The sequence below is a fragment of the Melanotaenia boesemani genome, chromosome 13 (genome assembly GCF_017639745.1).
Source record: "Melanotaenia boesemani isolate fMelBoe1 chromosome 13, fMelBoe1.pri, whole genome shotgun sequence".
Lineage (NCBI taxonomy): Eukaryota > Metazoa > Chordata > Actinopteri > Atheriniformes > Melanotaeniidae > Melanotaenia > Melanotaenia boesemani.
Genome location: NC_055694.1, coordinates 11,202,821 through 11,230,158, shown reverse-complemented (window position 1 = coordinate 11,230,158; position 27,338 = coordinate 11,202,821). Strand labels below are relative to the sequence as shown.

General features: G+C 40.4%; 1 protein-coding gene across 3 annotated transcripts in view; it reads right to left on the bottom strand.

Annotated features, from left to right (window-relative positions):
• LOC121651135 (serine/threonine-protein kinase WNK2-like) overlaps nucleotides 1–27,338 on the bottom strand; it is a 46,443-nt gene that overhangs the window by 4,445 nt on the left and 14,660 nt on the right. Inside the window, exons 3-27 of one of the 3 annotated variants that reach the window (XM_042003050.1) lie at nucleotides 25,476–25,648; nucleotides 25,159–25,379; nucleotides 24,907–25,064; nucleotides 22,164–22,252; nucleotides 21,520–21,739; nucleotides 19,282–19,561; nucleotides 19,084–19,199; nucleotides 17,853–18,767; nucleotides 16,056–17,153; nucleotides 15,114–15,296; nucleotides 14,491–14,922; nucleotides 13,802–14,131; nucleotides 13,549–13,592; nucleotides 12,717–12,876; nucleotides 12,506–12,622; nucleotides 11,789–11,959; nucleotides 11,426–11,468; nucleotides 11,164–11,250; nucleotides 10,022–10,791; nucleotides 9,590–9,647; nucleotides 9,423–9,496; nucleotides 8,581–9,230; nucleotides 6,791–7,020; nucleotides 6,369–6,593; nucleotides 1,375–1,473 (exon numbers count right to left, since the gene is read on the bottom strand). In XM_042003050.1, coding sequence (XP_041858984.1) covers nucleotides 1,375–1,473; nucleotides 6,369–6,593; nucleotides 6,791–7,020; nucleotides 8,581–9,230; nucleotides 9,423–9,496; nucleotides 9,590–9,647; nucleotides 10,022–10,791; nucleotides 11,164–11,250; nucleotides 11,426–11,468; nucleotides 11,789–11,959; nucleotides 12,506–12,622; nucleotides 12,717–12,876; nucleotides 13,549–13,592; nucleotides 13,802–14,131; nucleotides 14,491–14,922; nucleotides 15,114–15,296; nucleotides 16,056–17,153; nucleotides 17,853–18,767; nucleotides 19,084–19,199; nucleotides 19,282–19,561; nucleotides 21,520–21,739; nucleotides 22,164–22,252; nucleotides 24,907–25,064; nucleotides 25,159–25,379; nucleotides 25,476–25,648 — 6,943 coding nt within the window. The remainder of the gene's footprint in view (nucleotides 1–1,374; nucleotides 1,474–6,368; nucleotides 6,594–6,790; nucleotides 7,021–8,580; nucleotides 9,231–9,422; nucleotides 9,497–9,589; nucleotides 9,648–10,021; nucleotides 10,792–11,163; nucleotides 11,251–11,425; nucleotides 11,469–11,788; nucleotides 11,960–12,505; nucleotides 12,623–12,716; nucleotides 12,877–13,548; nucleotides 13,593–13,801; nucleotides 14,132–14,490; nucleotides 14,923–15,113; nucleotides 15,297–16,055; nucleotides 17,154–17,852; nucleotides 18,768–19,083; nucleotides 19,200–19,281; nucleotides 19,562–21,519; nucleotides 21,740–22,163; nucleotides 22,253–24,906; nucleotides 25,065–25,158; nucleotides 25,380–25,475; nucleotides 25,649–27,338) is intronic. The other 2 variants (XM_042003051.1, XM_042003053.1) reach the window with 2 other exon arrangements.

The following is a 27,338-nucleotide window of genomic DNA, read 5'->3' as shown; positions in this document are numbered from 1 at the left end:
AGTTTCTCTTATACACAGGATTGCAGACTTGGGCAAAGTGCCTCAACTTGCAAGATGTTATAAGATCAAAATTAACAGTGGATGAAAACACAACAAATAAATAAAGGTAGAAAGACTGTCACTCTCAACATTTACACACACACACACACACACACACACACACTCACACACACATAAACTTGCAGAAATAGTTACGCTGAATAGTTTTAGGCGTGACCTTAGGCCCATGTTTGGACAGGACTAGCATCCCACAAGCCCAAAAGGTGCTTGTGGTGTCTTTTTGAATTTTGGCTGCCAAAAGCTCTGCATTAAGCAATTATGAGGGGAAGGAGGCAATATACCCACAAATTAATGGCTATGACTGTGACTGTTTTCTATGAATTGTGGATGATTGCCAGAAAAAAAAAAAAAGAAAAAAAGAAAAAAAAGGAACTGATGTTAGGCATTTATTACATTACAGTTACTTTTAGCCTGGCTATTGAAGACCACACACATGAATGCATAAAGATGTACAAGAGGCAGTACAGCTAATTTTATAATAACTATTTTGCTCTATACTCCTGCTAACAAAATGTTTGGAAGAAATATACCCCAAGAATATGATTTCAGAATCAGTTTCAGTAAGATTACTGTTGAACTTGTGCACTCTTCAATTGTACGAAACCTCAATACATGTCAGGAACTGGAAGCTAGTATTAATTTTATGCCATTATCTTTTAATGTTGGCTTTAAATGTGGTTTCGCCACACTGCTTGCTGGAGTGCACTGAAGTCAAGACATTTTCAAATTCTTCATCTGGGCTGGCGGCAGGTATAGAAACATAAGGTCTACAGTAGTGAGCTTAAAGAGCTAAAAGTAAAGATGGTCACTACAACTGTAGTTAACCACTATGTTCACAGCAAGAATTGTTTCCATATAATGTTATGGTTACCAAACCCTGATAAGAGAGACAAGCACAAGTCCCACAAATTGGCCTGACTCACTGAATATACAGTTCCTGGCTGTACAAGCCTTTTGTCCTGGTAGTGTGTGTCTACTTTAGCCATATTTAATTGATTCCATAGATATGCAGTTACTTTAGCATACCAATATTAAATATGTTTATGAGTGATACCATCTGGCTGTCAGGAAAAACAAAAACATACAAAACATAATTTTTGACTGGGCTGAGTTTAGTCTGAGTGATATGAAGAAAAAACAGTGATGTATGTCAGGTAAGGAAGCCTGCCAAGAGACTTAAAAATAATATTCAATAAAAAAAATATCAACCATAGAACATATAAAAAAGAAAACAAGGGTGGATAGAAGATGAAGGCAGGTTAAACAAAGAGTATGGAAATGAGCGAGGAGAAATAGAAAAGAACAAATACAAACAGATGGACAGAGACACAGGTCCACTGAGGAATCTAGTGCGTGGTTTGCTACTAGATTTATAGGTGACTCTCTCTGACGTTTGGTGGTAAACCGTCCAGCCTGTAAAAATGAATATAAGAGGGAAGAAGAGAAGAAACAAGAGAGACACTTTGTAAAAGTGCATAGAGACTGGGATGAGAAACCCCCACCATTTAAAAGCACAGGAAAGGACACTGTGAAGGATATGTGGATCCAAATATATTTACCATTTACTCTTTTAGCAGATGCCTTTACTCAAAGTGACTTATGAGAAAAAATATGAAAGCGTAACTATTAGTCTAAAGATGATAACTCATTTGAAAATTACAAGGGATCACAAAGAGGCTAAGTAGAGGTGCTGAGGGAGGAAAAAAAAAAAACACTGCATGTTGTGGATAGTTGTTGCTCTTATACTTATAATGCACCTAGTTTCAACTAAAGTTCAACTAATTAAATTTAACAATTAAATTATGTTAAAAGAACATTTAATAACTTAATTTTTCTTACAGATGAGCTGGTTAAACAAAAGTTTGCAGGCTTAAAATATTTCAGACAGAAATCCACATTTATCATTTGTATGAAACTGCCCCTGAGCATGTTTTAAAATTACTTAAGAATTTAAGATCTGTGTCAGGATAAGGACTCACTCCAAAATGTTGTCAGCAAATTTCTAAACAGAGTCATGTTTTATTATCTGTGTGTTGCAGGGAAGCATTATGACTGCTGGAATGGAAAGTAGTGACCAAGCCCTTTGTAATCATCTATCTTTTCCATCCATTAAATATCTTGGTTCTCTTTCAACATTCATGTCAGAATCTTACTGTGGGACACACCCCCAAAATGCTGTCGCCAGTCCTCTTTACATCACACCTGTCCTGACTGACAGAGGTGACGCCTGTTAATTGTTATTTTATATTCTTCTTAATTTGCGAACATTTTAAGTGCATTTTGTTTTGTAAAGCACTTTGTGCTATACATGTATGAAAAGTGCTTTATGAATAAAAACTGATTTGATTAATCTAAACAGGAGCTGCTGCAGACTACTTTGTTTTCCCCATCGGAGTTGGCAAACACCAACCCCAGCCATCTCCAACATCTGCACTCCGGCAAACGTTCGCAAGTGATGGCTTGGCCAGCTTATTGCATTAGCAGTAGTCAGTGGTAGCCAGGCGACTGCGGTCATGGAAAACTGCCAGACATGAAGGGTGCATGGGCTAAAAAGCCTCCTGCTCCCAGTGTGATGCCAAGGGAACAAGCTGCTCCTCCAATTACTCCAGCCATAAAATAAATAAAGTCAATGAAAACAATCAAAATAATCTGTCAGAAACTGATTTTAATAACTGGTTAATATAAAACATTAATCTGGTTATAACGAATTATCGAAAGTTGGAATAGCCTTTTACAAAGGCTTTTCATTTTCTATTTTGTCAGATATTTGGCAAAGTTTCCTTATAACTAGTTTAGGCTGCAGGACACCATGTCAGTGATCTGTTTGTGTTACTGACTGAGTGACTATTTTCTGGTCACAATATTGCCAGTGCCATTTTTATTTTGCTCTTTTTATTTTGAGTTATTTTATTTAATGAAGGGGTGTGGCCTGTTTGCCTCTTCTTCCCGGTCCACCACACCTCCCAGTCCACAGCGTCGCAGATCTCGGAGCATCATCCCCTCAGGGATTTTAATTCGTTATTACTCCAAGACCCTAAAGTGGATAAACGAGTGTAAATAACGGATGGGCGGGTAGTTAATGCAGATTTGGTGGACAACACTGATGGGACGATGTTCCAAATGAACAGTCAAAATCTCTGGAGTAGAGCAGGAAAATGCTGCCAGGAAAAGCATGCTGCAGTCGGTCAGTTGGCCCCGTCATGACCGCCACTGGTTGACAATTATTAGTCGCTTAAAATAATTGCCAAGTAATTGAAAACTTATATTTTTACTGTATATATGTCCTTACAAATGAGGAAAACTTGTCATCATAGAACAGGGATACTCAATTCGGTCCTACAAGGGCTGCAGTCCACCAGGTTTTCCACGTATCCCTGCACCAACACACCTGAGGTGTGTTAAAGCAGGAATATATGAAAAACCTGCTGGATTGCGGCCCTCATAGGGCTGAATTGAGTAGCCCTGTTATAGAAAGAAGCAGGGATATAAAGTACTATTCGATCCAAGATCAGCAACTTTTTGCCGGGCACCAGGGGGTGTGGTGAACTCGGGAGAAGAGGCAGGCAGGTAAGGGAAACGAATCTGTAAGCTTCAGTGAACACTTGTGGGACATTTAGAAAACTTCCAATTTTGATGCTTCGGCCATGATGACAAAGCGTCACAGCTAATGTTGCCGAAGCCTTGTCAGCTGTGTTGGAGTTTACCAATGTTCTTTTTATTGCCTCCTAGAAACTTTGACGTCCTTTGTCACCCCTCAGGAACCCAGTTGATTCCTGATTAGCTTGATTGTGGCTGGATAGCTCAGTTGGCAGAGCATCCGTCTCCCATCTGTCTCCATGCAGGGCAGAGTTCGAATCCCCCAGGAAGTGTTGGAGAAAAAAAAAAAAAATTTAAAAAGGGATGGGAATCAAAAATTTCCCAAAGCACTGAAATTGTGCGCCACTGGGCTAATCAATACCCGTATCAGCGCTGAATACAAAAAGACAATGTTAGACATGTGTTTTTTTTGTCCTAAGAGGCGATTCAGAACATGGCTACATTAATTTCACTGAGAAACATGACATCAGTTAATTTTATCCTTTCCTCTCTATACTGTGTATGGCAATATACCCCCCAAGGAGCCCCACTGGCTGCCAGCCAGTAAAAAGGTTTCGGGGGACAGCATCTGGGGTTGTGTCCCATAGTGAGATACCTCACTCATGTTTCAGAGAACCGGGGTTGATTCCTGAACCTAAAGTCATGTGTTGGCAACTGAAACCCCATGAGTCATTCATGTAAAATTAGTAAGCTATGAACTTACAAATTTTGTAAGTTCATAGCTATTCAAATGAATATCAAATGTATTGCAGATTAACAAGATGGTTTTCTTTATAATCACTTATTTTAGATTTAAAAGATCTTTAAATTACTACGAAGACAGACATCACTAATGTTGAACCAAAACCGCCCTCAGCCTGACTTTGGCGAGCAGCCAAAGTTAACCACAATATCAGCCACTGCTTGAGACCCAGCTTTTAACCATCTACTGATTACTGAGGAAAACCATCAGATATTATACATCAGCGTGGCAAAACTGAATTGTTAGGCTTAGCAGTAAATTTAGCATAACATTGAAGTATTTTGATTTACTAGAATAACAAAGAGCAGTAACCTTGTATTAATTATGGAACAGGGTTTTATCAAATTTCAGCCTTACAACAAGTTTCAGAAGTGCATTTGGGCAATAAAAAAGTCATGACAGAATAAAAAATGGATTGCTGATTGTCATCGGGCTATTAAAAAAATTACATAGTCAAGTCTCACCAGTCTCCACAAGTCAGACATACTGTTTACAAAACAGAAATTTTAGCCAGTGGTTCTCAAACTTCTGTACTAGCTTTATTGTTTATGTCTTAATGTGGTAAAAAATTAAGAAGCTAATTTCAAAGATTTATCTATTCATTAATGGTTTAATTTTGACAGTCCTGGTAAAAATCCCAAACGTATTTGATAAATGTAGGGTATGTATTTTTTTTTTTTTTTTTACAATTTTCTGGCAAACCCCTGAAATTATCTTGCAACCCCCATGAGGGTCCCAACTCCCAGTTTGTGAACCACTGATCTAAGCAACTATAGTCCCTTCATATATTGAAGTTTTATCAATCTATCTGCATGCTAACACAGAAAATCAGTGGTGTGTATTAACAGAATGACAGAAACTTGCTGCTTGTCTGCAGTAAAAAAAAAAAAATGGACAGATAAAAATGAAAAAAATTTTGTATTTCCTTTCTAAATAAACGCATAACTTTATAAACAAACTCATGCGAGCATAGGAATCTTATAACATCTAGGAAGGACACTGGTGGCAGTATCATGGTTTGGGCCTGTACTGCTGAATCTGGGCTTTTTTGGTCAGTGATGGAACAAAGATTTCTGAATTGTAATAGTGAATCTAAATATCAGGATATGCGTCTGAAATGCTTTAAGCAATAGTGAATCATGCAACAAAACAACACTGCTGAGCATAAAAGCTGTTATCTTAACTCACTATTAATGTTGTTTAGGAACATTAATGGACAACTGATTTGAGAAAATCCATCCAATGTCTATTTGTTTCTCAAGTAGGGGAAATTAGGTCAGTTCAAAAGTTATGGATAAAATTAGTTGGAATTATTGCTGCACAGGGGAACTGCACAGAAACTGAAAAATAAGGATTATGTACCATTTTGCCACATATGTGTAATATTAAATAAATTTCCTCATTAAATAAATGACTAAATAAATTCTTGTATTATTTGTTTAGCTATGTTAACATGATTGTGGACTGGGGGGAGTCTCTGGTGAAGGCTTTGATGTAGTTCTTGTCAACCTTTTGCACTTGACGCAATTTTTCCAGGTCAAAAAACAGAAAATTCATCAGTGTTAAACATTTTACCACTGAATTAAATTTTGAGATATGAATTTAAAGTGTAAATCTGCTTAACATAGCTGAAGTGGATGATAACTTCTCTTCAGCATCTTAAAAGAAAGGAAAAAGTTCTACATTGACATCCGTATTATTTGAAGTACAGATGATGAATGTCAGGATGCAATGTAGATACTGTATAGCACAAGGGACTCTTGTTTCTTCATTATGATGAGTGAATTTAATCTGATGGTAAAGGCTAAATGTTTATGAATATGTGCAGTGTAAAATGGTCCAACGGTAAATGCAGTGTGAATCATATACTTAATAGTGAGGTAGTTCCTCACTTAGCAAAATATTGTCTACACAATCAATGCACCATCCTCCCCCCAGACTAGAATGAACACAAAGCTATAAAGAGTACCTTGGCCAGGGCCAGTTTGGTTGGCCATTCCATCAGCATGTCGCCCAGCGTAGATGTTGTCGGAGGAGAAAGAACCCTTCAGGGAACAGGGTTGCTGGGTGTGGACCTGCTGCTGGCCTGTGCTTGGCTGATTGCTGGAGCTGGAGCTGCCACTTGAGTGAGCAGAGCCCTCTGACAAAAGTGAACTTTTAGCTGGGGAGCTAGATGAACTAGCAGCACTCTCACCTGATAAAAAAAAATGAATAAATAAAAAAAAGAAGTGTGAGTCACTCTGCATCACCAATTCACACACTCCTACAGATTTCTAAGAACTGATGCTATTCGGGTGTTTTCCAAGAAACTGTTTCTTACTGAAAATACTCGCACTTCAAAAAAAAAAAAAAAAAAAAACACTTATTGCTTCACTACTCCAACCCACACACCTTTCCTCTCAACACTGGTGGTGTTAAGATTATTTCTGAGCTGCTGCACCATCGGGTTGAGCAGTTTTCCAGCTTTTAGCTTGTGCTTGCTGGTTCTACGCCTTCGGCCAGTTGGTGGAGCGGCATGAAGCAGGCTGACATTGGGGGGCAGAGTTTTTCCCAGCCCCTTGTACAGATGTTCAATCTCACTCCTCTGGAACGCCTGCAGCTCAGAGATCTCCTTCATGTGTCTAGTGAGAAGGTACAGGGAGACAGTGGAAAAAAATAAGCTCTAAAACATTACTGACATATTAAACCAACAATCTCTGTGCATCTAAAATAATCCCTCCATCATCCTGAATATTCTGAACTGTGGTTGCCACTTCATTGCTACTTGACAATATTAGTACCATTGTGACAACTTTAACACCATTTTATACACCTTACTCCAGTTCAGGATCATGGGTAAGCTGGAGCCTATCCCAGCAATTATCAGGTGAGAGGCCAGGTACTCCTTGGACAGGTCGACAGTCTATCGCGGCAACTTTAACTCCACTGAAATCAAAATTTAATAATGTTCCCCATAACAGAAAGATGAAAGAGAAATGATACCTGGTGTGCATAACAACTCAAACCATTTGGACCGAAACTGCTCAGTTGCTGAAGTCTTTCAACATATGTGATTCAAATCTAACTTTACTGTCACTATACAAAGTATGGTGACATCTCAAGCAGTCCCTGATAGTTAACTGATAAAAAAAAACAAAAAACATAAAAACACAACCTGTGCAGTCAAAGCTGAAGGTGTGATCAGTTCCAACCACTGCCCAAGACTAAGCTGCTGTCACATCTGTATGATCTGATAATCATCACTGAGAATGTTATTGTTTTACAAAAGGAAAATCTCTGCACAGGTTCAACCTCGGATGTGTTTTAACTGTCTGTGTAGGTTTTAAGAGTTAAGATGTATTGAACACTAATTGAACAATGAAGACTGAGGTCCTACATGTTAAAAAAAAAAAAAAAAAAAAAAAAAAGTTCTTTCACTGTCCTGGATCCCCAATCACCTTCTACTCTCTTGACAAGGGGTGGTGATTCTCTCAGAATTTTGAATAATGGTCTACTCTAAATTTTTAGGTAAATGCTGCTGTGTCATCTCTGTTTAGGAGCATGGCTTTGCCAAACAAAGCAAGCTGATGATTCTCTCACCTAGCTGCACGTGCACTTTTGAAGACGCTTCACAGAAACCCATTTATAGGAAACCAACATCCATACCCACAGAAGTAGAGGACGACTAATTATTTCAATGCCAACTTGTCTACTTATATTATCTTGAGATAACTGCTTATTATTTGACATAAAGTAGTTTTCTATTGGCAGTGGCTTCATTCATCTTATGTCAAAGAATTCTACCTTTTTCCCTCTTGAGATAAACCATTTTGCATCTGTTATTATAAACCTTGTTTTTTTTTTAGATCAAAAGGTAATTACAAAACATAAGCAAATGACCAGCTCTCAATGTCTACTCAAGTAAAACTTAATCACATGTAAAAGCTTAAGACATTTAGGCATCCCTTTTAATATCTGACATTTTAGCTAAAACCAGTAGCTATAGCTTTGGTGAAAAACTTAATTTAAAATAAAAATTAATTCATTAGCACAAGAAAAGAAGCCAAGATAATGACATAATGATTTAATCTTGAGTATTACAAGAATATATTAAGCACGGATGGTTTTGGCTTCCTAAAAATACATTAAAATCATGAATATAGATTTGATGGATAAGTGTAAGCAAGAGTAAGTTACTTTACTTTTCTCTAAGTTTCTGCAGTTCTTTCTTCATGTCTGCATCCTCAAACTCCGAGTCATTGTCGCTGCTGATGTAAGATGAGTGGGCATGTCCCGCAGCAGGCGAAGGAGTGTGACCATTTATTGCCACAGGTTGTCGGCTTGGTGAATCAGAGCTCTGCTCACTTTTGCTTCGACCAGAGCGCCGCAAGAAAGCTACTGCCCTCTTCATGAGGTCACTTCCACTGTGCTCAGACAGGGTATGAGCTGGAGGAGCAGTGTAAGCCGGAGGAAGTGCCATGCTACTGCTGTCCTCGTCGGCTGAGTCAGAGCAGCGGCGATAGGGGTGATGGGTCGAAGCGTCAATAGTCTGGGCTCTGGGGATATGGCGTGGGGTGACTTCAGGACTGGAAGTGGGGGTGACTTGATAGAAGTTTGGTGGGGCAGAGTAACGGTTACCACTGTGAGGTTCAGATGGTCCTGCATTCTTATCAGCTCCAGCTGTCCCAGAGGACTTGGATGTTGCCAGACATCCCTTCCCTTTCTGCTCCACGTTCTGGGTCTGACTGTGAGACCCTCCAGAACCACTAGAGGGTGCTGGGGAACTGCATGTGCTGCAGCTCTTCTTGCTTTTTTCTGAGTTACAAATGACATCAGGTGGAGTGGGGATGATCTGGAAAGCCAAGAAACCCATTTTTATAAACAAAATTAAGGTCTATAAACATCAAATAATGTAATGATTATGCAGTAACTGGAAACAGAACAACGATGACATAAGTCATGACCTGAAACACAATTTCATTTGATGAAATTACATTTATATTGAGCACATTTTCTTCCCAAGACTTTGAACTTAGCTTCTTACTTGAAAACGGCTTTTGGAGCTGTATGAGCAGGAGCTAGCAGGCACATCTGTTCTCTTCAAAGTCCTGTTTGAAGCTACAAGAGCAGTAAGAACTTTCAGAAGAAGCAAAACCATTTTCACACAATCATGTGATAATAAAGTAAAATTACATGACTAAAGCTACCTACCTGCTGCTGCAGAGTCACTTAACACACCCACACTATCTGTGCACTCAGGAATCTGGGGCTAACGGACAAAGAGAGTAGTAGGAGTGTGTTATGTATCACTCGACACAACTGAAATGAATGCAATCGCCCACACACTAACATTAGATCAGTGGGGTAGTACTAACAGCTATCCTCCCCTAAATGAGTCAGGACCTGAAATTGTTTCGCAGCATTTACCCACAAAAAAAAATAAATAAATGAATAAATCAGGAAAAAGGTAAAGATGATTTATCACAGTGACCGAAGTAATTTTGTTTTTAAACTCCTTATTGACCTTTAAAGCCAATGGTCAACTCAGCAGCACAGCAATAGGACACCGTTAGATGATAGTGCCATTAATACAGCTCCCAATCTGAATGCTCATATTTCTGTCATAGACAAAGTTAATTTTACCAGCTGTTCCATCTTTTTCTTTGTGAGCGTTCCCTCTGTGCTCTGGCCATCTGAGACTGCAGGGGAGCGCAGTCCTTCTGTGCTTGAGGCCTGAGGTTCAGAGGTGGTGCCGGAGGTCTGGCAGGGAGTATGCTCCTGGTACAGTAGGTTTCTGAGCTTTTCATCCAGAGTCTTGATGGTACGGTCAACAAACTCCACCCTACGAGGTCCCTCACTGTCTGATTCTCCTTGCCCCCCACACTGCTGCTGGTTTGAAGACTGGGAACCTTGATGTGCAGGGCTCTGAGGCTGGGAGGTCACAGTCCCTGGCTGCATGGGTGTAGCATAAGGCTGCTGCAGAACCACAGATTGGTGACTGACCAGCTGAGGTGGTAGTTCTCCAGTAGGGCTGGCCTTCTGATTTGATTGATTAGTCTGTGATGAGACCAAAATGCCAGCTCCTGCTCCTTTATCAATGGTATCCAGGGAGACAGGCGGCACAATAGCACAGCATGGCATATCTGTTACCATAGACACAGCAGAGATGCAAAGTTCTTCAGCAGGAAGGGAGTTGTGATGCTCAGTGTTTCCAGCAGCAAGGACATGCTTAGTTATGGAAGGTTGGGTCTGCTGGACCTGGGATTCGCCAGTGATTTTGTCTGGAGGTTGCACTGAGTTGGGATGAGAGGAGGAAGAGGACGGGCTTTGGGAAGATAAAGATGTAACCGGTGTCGTCTCACTAGCTGTGTTACTGTTGGGCCTCACTGACAATGACTCAGACTTTTTGTACTCTGGAGAAATAAAAAAGATCAGAGTAAATTAGAATGAGAACAGTTTGAGATAAATAAGAAAAGCCTACAAAAAACAGAATCTAGGTTTCTTTAGCTGCCAAAGTGTTACATCACTGCTCGGCTTCAACCCCATCAGCCTCCATCAGCAAGAGTAAAATCCCGCACTTCATTTCTACCCAAAACTACTGGCAGAGCTGCTCTTATATAACTGACCCCAACACATGAACCACACAAAGGCACACTCAAATACATGTACAGTGTCTTAACCAACAGCAGCAGGACAATTCAGGTAAATTTGAGCCTCACAATAAAAAGATTTCTATTTAGAAAAACATTAAAAGTGGAAACAGAACAACAGGGTGGGCAGCATACCCTGGGCTGTAGAAGTCTGCAATTTGTCTTGCATGGGTGTCTCAGCAACAGGGCAGATGATAAACCAGCGCTTGCCAGTGTGAAGGACTGTCAAAGAGAGAGAGCAACTCATTAATCTGATGATTTTAAAAGAAAAACTTCCATTGAGTTAGTAACAATGTCATAAGCAATCAAAAAGCAATACTTCATCAATTTATGCTCACTTCTGTTACTGAATGTATTGTTTTGAGTTCAAGATGCTGCAATAACTTTAATAACTTACCATTTTGTTGGTACACTAGCTGTGGGGTGCTGAGTTCTGAAGCCTTTAAAGAAAAGGTAAGAGTAAATGAATATGTACTAATTTGATAGATGGTTAAAAAAGCTTTTTTTTTTTTTAAATAAACAAACAGGAAGGGGGTAAAAAAAAGGTTCCCACCAACCAGTTAAATAAGCTAAAAATAAATAAATTCAGTTAGTTTAAAATGTTGTATCATCAAGCCTGGTATTTTTTGGCAACTCTTGTTGGCAACCATGCAAGCAAAGTCATCTTGAGAGTGCTATCAGGATGGCGCATCCAAGGCAGAGGCACTCGTAGACTGATTGCAGCACTGCAGCTATTAACTGTCAACAGTTCTTTTCTCACCTCTGCTCCCTGTGCACCAACTCCTTCACTCTGTTTAGTGCTGCATCCCTGGTCAGAGTTCCTCTCACCCTCTGTGTCCTCACTCAGCATGTCCTCAACTTTGTCCACAATGTCTTTCAACTGTTCAATAAAAACCTCTTTTTCCAGTGGGAGAATAAAATCATTCTCCACCTGAAGAGAGGAATGGAGAAAAAGGGAACATGAAAACATTTTGTCTGACTAAGCGGAACTTAAAATAGTATTTATGGCTGTGTGAGGATATACTATAAAATACTGTTAAGATTGACTCAAGAAAAAAATCTTAATTTTTTTGGTTTATCCTTGTCATGCAGCTTGCTGCCAAGATAAAGTAAATGTTATATTTAGTTTATATCCATTGAAGATGCAAGAACTACATTCATATCAGCAAAGAAAGCAGTTTTATTTCCAAGAATTTCATTCAGCAAAAGGTAATTCGATATGGCCTCAGGAAGCTTCAAAGTACTCATTTGTCTTGGACCATAAGTTAGAAGAGCAGTTATGGCATTAAATATTAATTTCTTACTAAATATGCTTAGTATCAAGTTAGTTGGGCTTTGGAGAAAAAAGATTTAAAGCCAGACAACATTTTTTGCTGCACTGCAGCTGAAGCCAACAGGGAGTTATATTCTAAACTGGAGGACAGCATCTTAAGCAACACACTTCAAAAGCCTCTGCAGCAGCAACATTGTCTCCTACCATGTAAGTAGCGATCTCTTCTGGTGCATCTCCATCTAGGTCAAATTTAAAAGTGACCATTTTATGGTTATGAGTCTCCAGCTGGCACTCAACCATCTTATCTCCAGTATTACACACCTGCAAAAACAATACATGCATTGTGTGCTTTAAGATCTCTTTTCCAAGAGCTATTAGACATGCGTTCTTTGTGCAGTACATTTAGGCCACTCACGTTGAGCATGCTGAGCTTTGGTCTGCTAATCTTCTCCTGTCGAGAACGTGTGCGTGTAGATCTGCGGTGGTGTTTGCGCACTTTCCCATCACCTTTACCTCCATGTGTCCCCTCATAACCATCACTCATCTCCTTCCCTGATGTGGCATCTGAGTTGACACTGGTTGTAAGAAAGACAAGCAGTTAAAATAAACAGTAAAAAAATATGGTGTTGTTTAAATCATACATAAACAACAAATACATAATGCTACAGTTGTGGTTTCAAGATTGAGGTGTACCCACAACAGTTTACAACATCTAAAAAAATGAAAGTGCAAACTAAGAGTCACAAGTATACTCAGGCATGTTCAAAACAAGCCCAAATACCTAAATGTGGGAAACTGAGTAAGGAAGATATGGTAGATAAGATATGCAATAAAAAAAAATGAGGATATTCATCTTGAACTGTCAAGCACAGAAAAGTGTGTGTGTGTGTGTGTGTGTTTGGGGGATGGTTCTATTATCTCATATCTTCTGGATATAATAAATCCTGTGGTGGGAACTGGTAGAGGCTGCAGTATTTTACCTCCCCTCATTGATGCATTGATTAAAAATGTTTAGTCAAGTTTATCTCTGTGCTGGAATGTCTTGAAGATTTGACAAAAGCCACGTCAGCCATGAGTTACAATTAAGTGATATGACTTTAAAAGGGCATTTTGGGGGGGGGGGCAGCCAGACTAGTTATATAGTTCAATACCTGAACTTTATTTAACTCAGATTATGTTCACTGTATTTACATACAAGCAGTGTTTTTTTTTTTTTTTAATTAACCTATGGATAAATAAGCTTTTACCTGTCATAGCTCTGTCCTCCTGTGTGCTTCTCTGCAAGCTGATCCTATAGATCACAAAAACCAAAGATAAACCAGAGAAAACATAGGAGTATCATATATGCACTGGCATTTAATTTTAAACTGTATTCCAACAGCAACTTTAAAGAAAGGTACAGTAATGTCAGTAAGCTAGTACAATTTGGAGCACAATGAAAGGAGTAAGATTTTTTTTTTTAAGAGCCATTAAGAATTGCAGTAATCTATTTATCCATACCTCCAAGTTAACCTCTGCAGGACCCTGACTTGTAGCACCTGTGACTGTACTGAGCTTTTTCTGAGGAGGAAGACTGGAACTGGCAGACCCAGATGATGCGCTCTGTGAGTCAGAGGATTGTGGCACAGGAACTTGGCTGTGAACCCGACTCTGGTGCTGGGCCTGTGACTTTGTGTTGTCCAGCTGGGTTGCTGCAGTAGTTGTGCACAGGTCTGCCCCATTCTGCACAGGTGAGGAGAATACTGCAGGTTGTGCAAGCTGAGCAGATTGGATTGGCTGTGCAGCAGGGACACTCTCAGGATAGCTGACTTGGGCTTGTAGAGGAACCTGCTACAAACAAACAGACAAAAAAAAAACAAAACAATTATCACTGCAATGTTATTACATTGGTAGATCTAAAATCCTATTTCATTATATAGTTAGTTGGACCGTGCCTTGATATTGTATTTCATATATTTGGAGGAATATCTATCAGCTAAGACAACACTTATTCATTTGCATGGTTTCAACTATGGTTGGTCTGAAAGCAAAAGATTCATGTCATGTAAGATGGACATAGAGATCATCTCAGATTTTTACTAATTCAAAGTTCACTCAAACACACATCAAAAAACAAAATTAACCAAATTCCAATCCACACCTTTTTAGTAAACACACTCGATGTGTTTCATTGCAGTAGTCATAATTACCTGTATCAGAGCCTGACTGCTGCCAATTGTGGGAGCCAGTGTGCTCTGGCACGGTGCAATGTGTGCGTTTACATGGTTGGTGGTTAGAACTGATGTGAATGCATAATGTGTATGAGAAGCCTCAGACTTAGCAGTCTGCTGCAGAGCAGCAGTGGGTTGATGATGTGGGGATGTGGGCTCTACCCTACCCAGCACAGGGGAGGGAGATGGCATTAGGGACATAGCGATGGGTGAAACTAAAACACTTTCAATTTGCAGAGGTGAAAGAGGAGAGACAGAGGGGGTGACAGGGAGTGTGTGTCCAGGAGAAAGGAAGATATGATTTAGGGAAGAGGAGACTGAAGGGTGAGGAGCAGAGCAGGAGTGAGAGTAGGAAGATTCACAGTCAGTCACAGCTGCCATCACCTGGACTGTGGGATACTGTGAGGGAAACTAAAGGAAAGAGGAAGAAAAGGGAAAATCAAAGTATCTAGAAAGTTCAAACAAAAAGGGACGATACCTCAGAATAACATCTCTTTTGTTACTGATCTATAAATATAATGCAAGCCAGAAGAAAACACATAAAGCCAAAGATGCACACTAACTAGAACACGTGAAAAATTAATTGTGAAAAGTGATATTACCTGGGGTTTTGGGAGTGAGGTTGAAATCTGCAGAGGTTGGAGTGTTTGGTGGACAGTGGTCTGAGCCACTGACTGAAAAGGAGGTGGCTGGTTTGATGCAGTGGAAGATGACTGGCTGAGATTCTGTCCAAAGCTCTGTCCATCTTGCCCAAGCTGTGAAATGGTCTGACCAGTGAGGATATTCTACAAATACGAAAAAGAAAAAGGAGATGTGAACCTCAGTGATGGAAGACTACACTATCATCCCTCATTTTGGTTGATTTCCTGGGGCTGACCCAGATCAGCCTAGGCATTTTTCTTCCTGTACTTCTGTTCGGATACAGTGAAACATTTTGCACAAACTGGAGTACAACTAAAGAGATAACACAGGGCTTGGAGGCCTGGTTAATACAGGAGTTCAAACCACTGTTACTGTTTTCATTACAGTTTCCATTATCTTTTAGCTGGTGAGGCAGCTCTTGTTTACAGTTGATTTTTACATTTGTCTGCTGTCCACCAACACATCTGTTTCCAGTTCAGCTGCATCATAGACCAGACACCAGCCTGACAGGTATCAACCTACACAATAGTGTTTGTAAACCAAAATATACTTAATTTCTTCATATAGCAGTAGGCCTTCTTTTTGAGGAAAAGGACATTTTGGGCATAACAATGTAATCATGACTAATTGCAAAATTTAATGTGATTAATCACGATAAAAAATTGTAACCGATGCCCAGCACTAATTAAACCCATTTAATTTTTTCCCCACCCACCCCTGACTGAGTTCCAAATTGACGAAGGGTATTAGGACAAAACAGCTCAATCTAAAATACAAAAGTATTGAAAGATTGCTGGAAAAGTTATGATCATCAACAGGCAGAAAGAAAATTTTTACTGAGACACTATCCAAATTCCTTTACTAGAACATGCTGTTGTGTGATCATCACACTGGACACTCACCTGTTGGGCGATATGTGCCGCATGGCTTCGCTGGGAAGAAGCTGGATAGTTCTGAGTAGCTGCCACTCCTCCGTAACTCTGAGGAGCAGTAACAGGCTGTGCCAGCAGGTATTGGCTCTGGCCTGATTCAGTCTGTTGGAGGACCGAATGTGCATAGCTCTGAGGGGCAGCTTCGGGTAGACCTGGCTTAAAGTAAGTCCGTTGCTCTGTAGAAACCTGTGCAGCTGGGGTTGGTGTAGGATAGGGCTGAGATTGGGATGCATCCTGGTTCTGTTGTAGAACAGCAGTCTGCATGACTTTTTGACTGTGTTGCTGAAGAGTCGCAGAGTGTACTTGGCTCTGTGTTGGACATTGTAGACTTTGAGATGGGAGGGTAAGTGGTTGTGCCATTTGTTGGTGTATGGTATGCAAGGTTTCTTGGCTAAACTGATAACTCTGTTCAGCATTTAGTGTCTTCTGTACATTTAACTGTGTGTTTTGTGTTGAAGGTTGTTGGTGCTCTTGAATGGATATTTGCTGGCTGTAAAGTGCTGGTGTGGAGGAGTTCTGAGCAGGCTGTTGACTGGGCTGTTTGACTGAGCCTTGGGCCTGCTGAGGTGTGCTGGGAGAATGTGCAGACTGATACTGGACTGCTGCTGGGGCAACTGATGCAAGGGGGCAGCTTTGTGCTGGCTGCTGTGTGGGCACAGTACTTGCTGCAGTCTGATGCTGAACCGATGGAAGAAATCCTGCTGCAGACTGAGTCTGTGCCTGAGCTGAGGCCACAGAGTTCTGAGAAGTTTGCTGGACTTGCAAGGGAAAAGTCAGAGAGCTTGCTGCCGTTGCCTGCTGCTGTTGGTGTCCTGCTGCTTGGTAGCTCTGTGCAACATGTTGCGGCACAGCTGATGTCGCAATACTTACTGCAGTTTGGGTTTGTTGCTGAATGTTTACTGAGCTTAAACTGGCTGAAGCTTGTGTTGCAGCATTGGGGTGGCAAGCATATAGAGCAGTAGGGTGGCTGTGTCCGTGCTGAATATACTGTTGAGGTGTGTGCACTGCTGTGTTTGAAGAGGGCTGGCCCTGGACAGATGACTGACTCTGGTGACTTGCAGAACTGGCCTGAAGGAGAGAAAAGGAGGTCATTTCAAGTTAGGCATTCTTGTGAGTGCATTTTCTGGTCAATGATTTGAAAAAAAGAAAAAAAAGCTCACAAAAGTTTCCTTTGCCATTTACATTAAGTCATACCAGATGCAAGTATGAGAGAATGAGGACTAAAAATAAGTTAATGAAACATTTGTTTCAACACTGAATAGCTGTTGACAGGTGTGAGCTAAAATAAAAGGCACAAGGGAGAGAAAGGAGAGCCGAAAAGGATGTTATTTAGGAATAAAGGCACAGCTACGGCGGAAATGGGCACAGCCAAAAGGAATGCAATCGGACTGCCGCCCCGTCTTCATGAATTAGAGGCCATCTATCCATGGCAAGCTAGGGAGTAAGACAGCTGCTGCATTAGCCCAATATAGCAGAGAAGGAAATGTTAAAATCTAAGTCAGTTGCAGAAGGGGCTAAGGTTAATTAAAAGGGAAAAGTAGTCTGTTAGAGGCTGCACCATTCTCCTGACAGCGGCAAGCTTGTTGATTTATAAGAGGTCGGTGATCAAAACCTACGAAGGCAGCAAGACAAAGACAGGAAGACAGGGGATCGCCCCAACTCCATGCAGAATAAAGCTGTACTTCCTATAGGTTGGAAAAAATCTGTAAAGCAGGTGTTTGCTCCATTACAGGAAACTAAAGTAACTCGTCTGCTACTTTGACCTACCACTCCCACAGCAGTGGTAGCTTGCTGCTCTCTGGAACAGTATCCATTCTCACGCTCCTGGAGAGACTCTCGGTCCTCAAAAGAACTGCCAAACTGGGATGGACTCTTTGGGCCACAGTCTCCATCACTGTGGGTGGGTCTCTGGGCTGCGGAGGAGTGCAGCAAGGAGGTTTGAGTGGGTGTGGTGTGGCAAGGGGCTGCTCTGCGACTGATTATATTAAACAGGGACTGCTGCAGCATCGAGAAATTTGAATAATCACTTGAACCTTTTGGCTGTCCATAACCAGTGGTGCTCATTTTTCCACCAGATACTGAATGGTGTCTTAAGTCACATGAACACTGATGTGTTGGCATGACAGGTGGGTAGCGATGGTTTCCATCTTGTGACTTCAACAAAAGCAAAGAGAAGCAGGCTTGGCATATATGGCCTCTATGTACTGTAGAATGGGGTTTATGATTACAGGTTAGACTCAGAAGACTACTAAGGTCAGAGTGTCTGCGTCCACTTGACAAGGGGAGGGGTAATTGCTCACTGGTGGCCTCAGACGGTGGTCTGATGCTGGTATCACTAAGGCGGCGGAATTCAGAGGTTTGGGAGACAGGAAAGACTTGTATCACTGGCACAGTAGTCCAGGCGGGAAACCCATCCTCGGCTTCTGAGTGAAGCTCAGTGGGACTGAGTTCTGACTGGTTCTCCGGTACCGTGGGGGTTGGACTGATTGATCTCTGAGACTGAATGAACGCGTGGAGTTGAGCTATTTGGTTTGCCCTTTGACTGTCAATAACGGGGGCACTTCCCCTCCGTCCTGAAGTTCCCAAGCGAGTCCTGAGGTCTGTGCTCAGCGTTGACCCCCAGACTTCACCATTTTCACAGGAGTGAGGTCGCTCTGTCAGAAAGGGGCTACAGCTCTGGCACTAATTGAGGAACAACCCAAAGCAAAACATGTTACTCAAAATGAACAGGGCATGACCAGAAAAAAAACTGCATGAAGAGATATACAAAAACAAACAAAAAAAAACATGTTTACATTTCTTTTCCTGTGTATGACCATGTTAGCCATGATGTACAGACGTCCAGAAATGTGTATTCATGCGTTATGCATTCAAGCGTGGGAATACAGAGTGTGTGTTCAGTTTATAGGTCACATGACAAATGGCTGGTCTAAAGTATGTATTTTGATAAATCTGAATGTGTATGGTAAGCTAGAGGGTTCAAGCTCCTGATACAAACCTGCTGTGTTGCCACAGTAATAGGCTCCAGCAGGGACTGGTAGAGGACACTCTGCTGGCTGCTGTGGGAGTCTGAGTACACAGTGGAGCCCATGCCACTGTCAAGTGTGCCGTCTGCTGCAGAACACAAATCATGTACTCATAAAAAAGTCATAGATTTAGATGCCATTTCTAGGTGGACAAGAACAGAATCTCTTACATGTCACTGAAGTGGTACTAGTCGGCAGGTTACGTAGTCTGCTGTGTTGGTCTGCCTCTGGCTCTTCTGGTTCTAGCAAGAGGGGCTGTCCAACATGTGGTGCGCCAACAGATGCGCCCTCAGATGGCGCCATCTTGATCCCGAGTCCTCCTTCACCCTGAACCCCTGGAACAGCAATAGACGATGTTCTCCCCCTTCTCCATTTGATCAGTGCCACTCTGTCCCTGATCGACTTTCCCACCGTCTTAGCATCACTCTCATGGAAGAAACCAGACTCCACCTGACAGAGAAAAGGGAAAGAGCATGATTTTCAGGATATTTTTAGTACTGAGCGTGTGAGGGAAGAGGGTGCAATAAAAAGCTAAGTGTGAGAGACTGAATGTGCAAGAAAAGGACTAAAAGGAAGGAATAGAAAATCTATTTAAAGAGGTCAGAGCTGTGGGGAATAATTCCCTTTGTTAGCAGCTTGGCTCATTATCCACAACAGAGCTGGTTGGAGTTTTATATGTAGCTGAAGAAAATGCAGAGAACACCTGATGTGCAAAAAAGATATAGAACATTTTCTGTGAATAACAAAACCAAATATCTAACTTGCACTTATCTGCCACAAAACTGTAATTTAATAACATTTTGCTGTATACAAATAGTTTGCAAAGAAACCAGACTTAATAGGCAGGAAAAGATCTCCTTGTTTGCTGGATGTGGTTCAGGTTGTGTTGTGATATGGGAGCATGCTGAACATACAATCTCTTTGTGCTGCCAGTTCACGTTTGCTATCATCCTAACTTGATCACAGGCAAAATGGCACAAACAGCTTGAGGCAAAGAAAGTAGATGAGAGGACGTTTATGAGATTGCAACAATGGAAAGAAGGCCGGTTAACAGAGAAAATGGAAGGCCATGCAAACTCGTTATATCAATGCATTTGACATGTTTTTTGCCTCAAAACATAATTTAGTATACAGTGACAATGTTTATGTTCGCGTTCTGAAGTCACCTCAATGGCATAAATACAATAACCCCATTAAAAATTATTAAGTGATTCTAACAAATGTTATAAAACCTGAATCAAAAAACTGTTTCTGGATTCTTGGAATAGCAATGGAATTATCACCAGTAATCTGTATTATGGGATTATACTCCTTGTTCATAAAATATAGCTTGAACAGAATAAACCCAAAAGACTGTTACATACTCTGCGAGAAGCGAGAACAAAATGGCATCCTTTTAGGCATCAGCGTGACAGGAGACCTATACGTTAAAAGAACCTTTGCACCTTTTGCCCAATTATGTTCTGTATACAATATCTCCTCATCAAGTTTTTTTTCCCCGTATTTACAGATCCGGGACTTTGTTAGGAAAAAGATGATTTTGGAGTCTTAAAACATGAGGCCTTGGAGGCAATAAATAAAGTTGATCCTCTCAATCAGGGGGCAGTATCATATTTTGATAAGCTCTTGAACAAAATGACTTTATTGGACAGGACTGGAATTAAGAGGGCATGGGAGGATGAGCTGGGGTGAGTGTTTAAAGCGTATACACGATAGTTCAGTTAATGCCAGATGCAATCTTATACAGTTAAAAACACTACAGACTACTACTAGAGGGAAAACGTTAAATAGCTTCTTTTTCTTTTTTTTAAACCAATGTGTCACCAGTTTGAAATCTTTGCAAGTCAACAATCGGCAACTTGACACATTCCTTCTGGAGTATTTTTCACAGTTTTTCCAGTGGCTTTTGGGAAACACTGGGTCTCAGATCCACTCACTGCCATTATCAGAGCTTCCAGCACTTTAATGTCAGCCAACAAGTATGAGAGAGCTGCTGTTTTGTTTGGTATGGTGATCACTAAAACTTTGATCCTGTGAGTGTGGAAGTTCAGGAGGAGATTTAAAGACATGGACACCTCTGAGTGCACAACCCCACCCTACCACCAACAAAGTTTTTCACAAAGCTCAAAGGGTCAATTGTTGATTGCACATAAAACACAGGCACCCCCTCAGTAATCACCGCCCCGTCACAGACAAAGCTTCTTGTTGTGTATGAATTGAACAAATCAAAACTATTTTTTTTCTTGTTCTTGTGGCCTCAAGAACAATTAGCAAGGTTTGAAATTAGACCCAAAAACAGAAGCATACAAAGAACACTCTTTATCTAGATTGACAACTAGGTGTCCTCATTTTTTTCTGTGTGATGAGTAAGTTTCTTAAATTTGCATATTATTTAAAAAATTGCTCACCATTTCTTGTGCGACAACCTCAGGAACCTCCTTTTCCAAGTCAAATGTGAACTCAATGGCTCCACTCTCCTTGTACTTCCCTTTTAACTTCTTGTGGTCTTCCACCCACAGTTTGAGAGCTATGGAGGTCTTTTTTCCATCATCCTCCTCTGCCAGCTCCACCCTTACACCTGTGTCCTCAGCAAAGAAAGCATGATTCAACAGGTCCTTGATGGTGTACCTTGAAGAAAGAACAACAAAAAAAAAAAGCTCAGACTCAAGCCCAAAAGTGTTAAAACACAATGTCGCCATTTAATATAATTTCAAAACTTTGGCACAAGAATTCTGCTGTGTTGACAAGGAAGGAATGTATTTTGACCTGGTCTTCACCAAAAGATGGTCATGAATTACCTCTGCTGCCCAACTGTTATTTATTTTTTTTAATAAATAATAGCCACTAGAAGTTAAGCAAGGCTAGCCCGCCCCTCCCATTAGGTAAGAAAAGTGAGAAAAACCCAGCAGATATGGCAAGAGACTGCAGTGCTGCTGAGATCTCAACTGTCAGCGCCACCGCAATGAAGCAGGGGTGGTGAGACCAGGCATGAAAGATGAGAGGGCACCTTGTGGGCCTTATTGGCTGGACAATGATGGGGACAGTCACTCACCGCTCCTCTTTCTTTTGGCAGATACACTCGCCAATAATCTCCTTGATTTCAGGATCCATGACCTTGTTGTAGCTGGCTGGCTTCACTCCCTGAGGATAGGGAAAAAGAATAAAATGTTGAAAATACAGTCGCAATATACGGTGCTGGTGGCAAACACTGAAAGAAAAACAAAGGAAAAAGTGTGTGGGTGTGCTTTTTCCCCTTAAATTTACTACTTAACTGTCTACAGTTTTATATTAAGGTATGCCACACACTCCCTCTGGTCAACTTGAATCTCTGCCAGACGTTATTTAACATACTGTAGCTTGCACCCAGCAAACCCTTTCAGATTACTTCTACTTTTTTGTGTTGCTGTTGTGAGCAAAAATCAAAACTTTTTAGCAAGGTGCTTCTAATGAAAATAACTATAAAATACAAAGAGGGAACATTTGTTTTTGTTTTTTTTTACAGCTTTACACAGTAGCAAATGTACAAGTGTTTGAATAATGGTTGCATTCTACTTAAGGAAACATGTTGTGCATTTGGGTTAATGTTAACAGACACTATAAGGAATTTTGGTAATTGTGTCATTTATTATTATGCTTTAATAAGGTAAAATTACTTCTGTGACATTTAAAACTATGTCTCTTTGTATATTTTGCTGAATTTGTGCTGCAGTTTTTAAACCTGTCACAATTTCTCAAACCTTTTCTTTAAAAAAAAAAAAAAGAAAAGAAAAAACTGACAACTAGTAGAGGCATCTTCTAGATTACTTTCCCTCTTAATTATACAGCTGGATGCTGTTTCCATTTATTCATAATGAATCTGTACCAGGATTTCATTTTGATAAGTCTCCTATTAATATCCTGCAGAGGTATTCAGAAGTAGTATCTAGAGACAGCTACTCACATGCTTTTAAACCATTAATATGGGAACAGAGCCCCGCTCTGCATTGATAGCACATGATATGGTAATTTGTTTGCCTTTAACCCTTACAAGTCTCAAGAGACAGGAAAATCAATACACTTCATCAAATCAGGAAGTGTATCATGACTTCAAAAACATACTAATCAGAAAATGGTATTATTTATGGTATTATCAGAAAAAGTATTATTTATCAGGCGAGTAACACTTCCTGAAATAGAACTGAAAATGGTTGGTGGGCTTTCCCTGCAAACATGGGATTCGGCCACCCTCTGTGAATCCATATGGCTCATTAGATTTATCACCAGGAAAATTCCAGACCAAGGATCAATCTATAGGATTACAAAGAAGACCTAAGCTATGTGAAATAATTAAACACATTCTACACCTAAAAAGGTCTAAATGTACATAATTCACATTATATTACAAAAAGAGTGCCACCAGTACAGTTAAGCCATTTTGCTGACATTTCTTTTAAATTAGAGGCATGTTGCACCGATTTATTTATTCAAATTACAGACAGAATTATCATCTGAATAATGCTTTATGCAGTACTATTGAAAACTAATAAGTTTAGTGCGCCTCATATTGTCTATTTAGTTATAGCATCATTTTTCTATTAGCTTTTAGAGGAACAAAGGCAAAGGCATTTAATGCAACAAAAATACGAAGCTAAAGTTTCATAAAAGGCAGTCCAAAGGTAGAGCTAGATCAATGCAGTCTCTAGACCTCTGCTGAAGACAGCAACTAGTATGGTGAACAGGTCATCACTGGTAAACAATTGCCCTGCAGTACCAGGTGAAAGGGTGACTACTCATTATACCTACTGACCTACCGATGTAATCTAAGTGGTAACTCGTGCATCTAATGCAGCTACACACTACACCAACCATCATCTTGGCTGTATGACTTGTATCATACTTGACTTGTATTAGGGTTTAAGAGCCCATGAAGGCATGTTTAACAATTTTCACGCATCCAAGACACACACAGCACTAAGAATATAGTTAAATAATTTTTGTTTTACTCTACCAGTCTCAGTGAGATCAGTGTCTTTTGTAAGAGAGACCTTGTGGCAATCAATTTGTTTATCATGTAAAACTTTGACAGCAGAAACAACCAAATTGTCAGTGGCTTAGAAATATTAGTTGTTATGTTCAAGGCAATGCACAACAAGACATTGGATTTTCAACAAGAAGCTACACTAGATGCATGAGTTACCTCTTAGGTCAAAATAAAAATTGCCCTCTCATTTACCACCGATGCTACTCCTGCTGCATATAGCTTCTGTTAAGCTTGCACCTATATAACATACATACTGGGAATTCAGCATGGACACCAAAGAACATCTTGGCTTTATTATAAAAACAAACAATTGTTTGCAACCTAATTTATGTTAAAAATCTTTCCATGTTGAACCCTTAACATGCTAAATCCAGCATTGACCAAGACACACACACAAAAAAAAAAACAAACAAACAAGCAAACAAACAAAAAATACCCTTCTAGTTATTTTGTCAATCCATCCATTTTCTACTCCTCTCCAGCAGTTACTAGGCGAGGGGCAGGGTACACCCTGGACAGGTCAAGGCTCAAACCAGTGACCTTCTAGCTGTGATTCAATTATCTTGTCATTGTCAACATATTTCGGCATAAAATTTCTAAACAAAACCTTTTTTCCCTACGTACTAAATTTAGGAATGTTACAGAACATTTGAAACATAATGAAACAACATGTATTGTTTGATTTGTGACAGAGACTGATTGAGTCTTTTTCACAAGTGCAGCTTCTCTGACCACCACCCCAAAAAATCTATTAAAAAGCAAAAGCAGGACTCACACTTGTAACTTTACGATAAATCTGAGCTGCATTTTGACACTCAGAGTAGGGATATTCTGACGTTGCCATCTCTAACATACACATGCCAAAGGCGTAGACATCCACAGCCTCATCATAATGCTCCTCATACATTTCTGGAGCCATGAACTCTGGAGTACCTGTAGAGTGAGAGAGAGAGAGAGAGACCAGTGACACTGAATGAATCATGAATCCACCAACAACATGATAACGTCTCGCACCCATGTCTCATACCTATTACACTCTTTGCAAAGGAAGCTGCTTTAAGTGTTGCCAGTCCTAAATCTCCTATCTTGACTGACCCTGTAGGTCCAGTTATAAAAATATTGTCACATTTGAGGTCTCTGTGGATGATGGGAGGCGTCCTGGTGTGAAGAAAATGAAGGCCTTTCAGGATCTGTCTGCACCAGCTTCTCAGCACCTTGGGCTTCATCACCTTGAACCGCTTTAGATAACTGGTTAAATGAAAGAGAGATGTGTTACATCAAAGGAGGTGCAAAATACAAATGAACTTGCAAGTTCATCATAACCAAGTCTTCATGAATATTTACGTTTTCAGGGTTCCTGATGTCATGAGTTCCGTTACCAAAACAATGCACTTCTTTCCTTTAAGAGTTGATTCCCAGAAGTCATAGAAACGAACAATGTTGGGATGTTGAAGACCTTTCAACATTTCTGCCTCCTCTTTAAAGCGCTGACGTTCCACTTTGGACAGTTTGCGATCCTAGAGAAGATGAAAAATGCAAAAGAAATTATCAGTTCCGCAACAGTAAATGCCTCTGATATACATTTGTTTTAATTAAAGAAGTATTTATAGGCTGGCATTGCTGGGGGCTGGGAAAAAAATTCTGATTAGAGACAGAAAAAAAAAATCTTTTGAAATCTGTATTTTTATGTTCGTGATATTTAGAATACACATTTTGTGTGGTACAGTGAAATCAGATCCCATTGCTTGGATGTGCAGACAGACAGGGGTGGCAAACCAAAAAGACTTAAGGGAGAATGAACCTTGACAAAAACATAGCCACACCCACAACATGCAGAAGCTTACAGTTATGTCATTGATCTCTTTCACCTTTTTTCGCCCCAATCTCGTTCATATGCATGTTCACTCTCAGCCACTACCTTTCGCTTCTTTCTCCCCTCCCCCACATCTGCAACCCATCCTTTTTTTCTGCACCCCTCACATCAACCACTCCCTCATTCAACACCATTCATTCCCCACAAATGCAAAAGCATCTTCAGTAATCTCTACCTCTCAATGCAATTTTCTACAAGACTGACCTTACCCTGGCAGCACAGTGCTTTGTGAGATGCTCCATATAGTTTTTTTTATGTAGAAACAAAAAAAAAATAAATTAAAATAAATTAACACCTTGCTTACCAGACACAAATATATAAGACCCTACCCCACCAAAAGACTGATGACACTGGTTGTGGAACACAACGAACACCTCCTCTCGAGATCTAATCTATTCAATTATTCGACCAGAGTCAACTCCTTCTCAGATGCAAACAGCAAAATTAAAAATCCGCCACAATAACCTGAAAATTAAGAGTGAAGCTAAATGTGCTTTGATACAATTTGTTGATTAGTAGAGTGATGTGATAACGAGTACCGAGTGTGTGAGAATGTGGCATATCAGGTTTGTGTGCAAGTGTGTGGGGGGTGGGGATTTTCACTGCACTCTTCTGAAGTCCCATGAATAATTCAGTTCTGCAGAGAACTCTTTCTACAGAGACTAGCTGAGAAATGGAGGAGAGCTGGGTTCTAAGGTGGGCTGGGCTATCCTCAATAGCTCTTTTCTTGCATAGAAATAACAGTCTGATGTCCATCTGAAAAATCTTTTAAAAAGGACCAACACTGAAGGATGAAGGATAAAAAAAAGGAATGCTTAAAGCATTTTAAGCAGTGAGCACTGCAGCGCTCCTTTTAGACAATGCACCTTTTGCTTTCTTGGTCCCCTGTCTGCAGTCATCATCTGTGTGCTCATCTTTCAGCAATATGCTGCCTTTAATAACCCTTCCAAGTCAAGAGCCCCCCCCCCAAAGTCCCAGCCACACTGTTATCACGCCTTTCCATTTGCTCTCTCATTTCTGTGCCCCTCTTAACAGACATCAGGGCTTCTCCATTATTCAAAAGCCACATGTCCTGTAGGCTTAGAGAGGTTTACTGAATGACCAAATAAACATGCACAGATTCATAAGCAACCTATGACACATCAGAAGATGATTTCCGTTACCAAAAAGCAAGACAAATCATGTAAAAATATCACAGTTACATCAAGGCATGTGCACCCTTTAAACATGCAACTCTGTGTTTAATTTATGATTCAAAGAAAGTCGTAAAACATTCCTTTAACAGTTAGTGTGCAAATATTCTCCTTAAGCCTGTGCTGTACAGATGCTGAAGA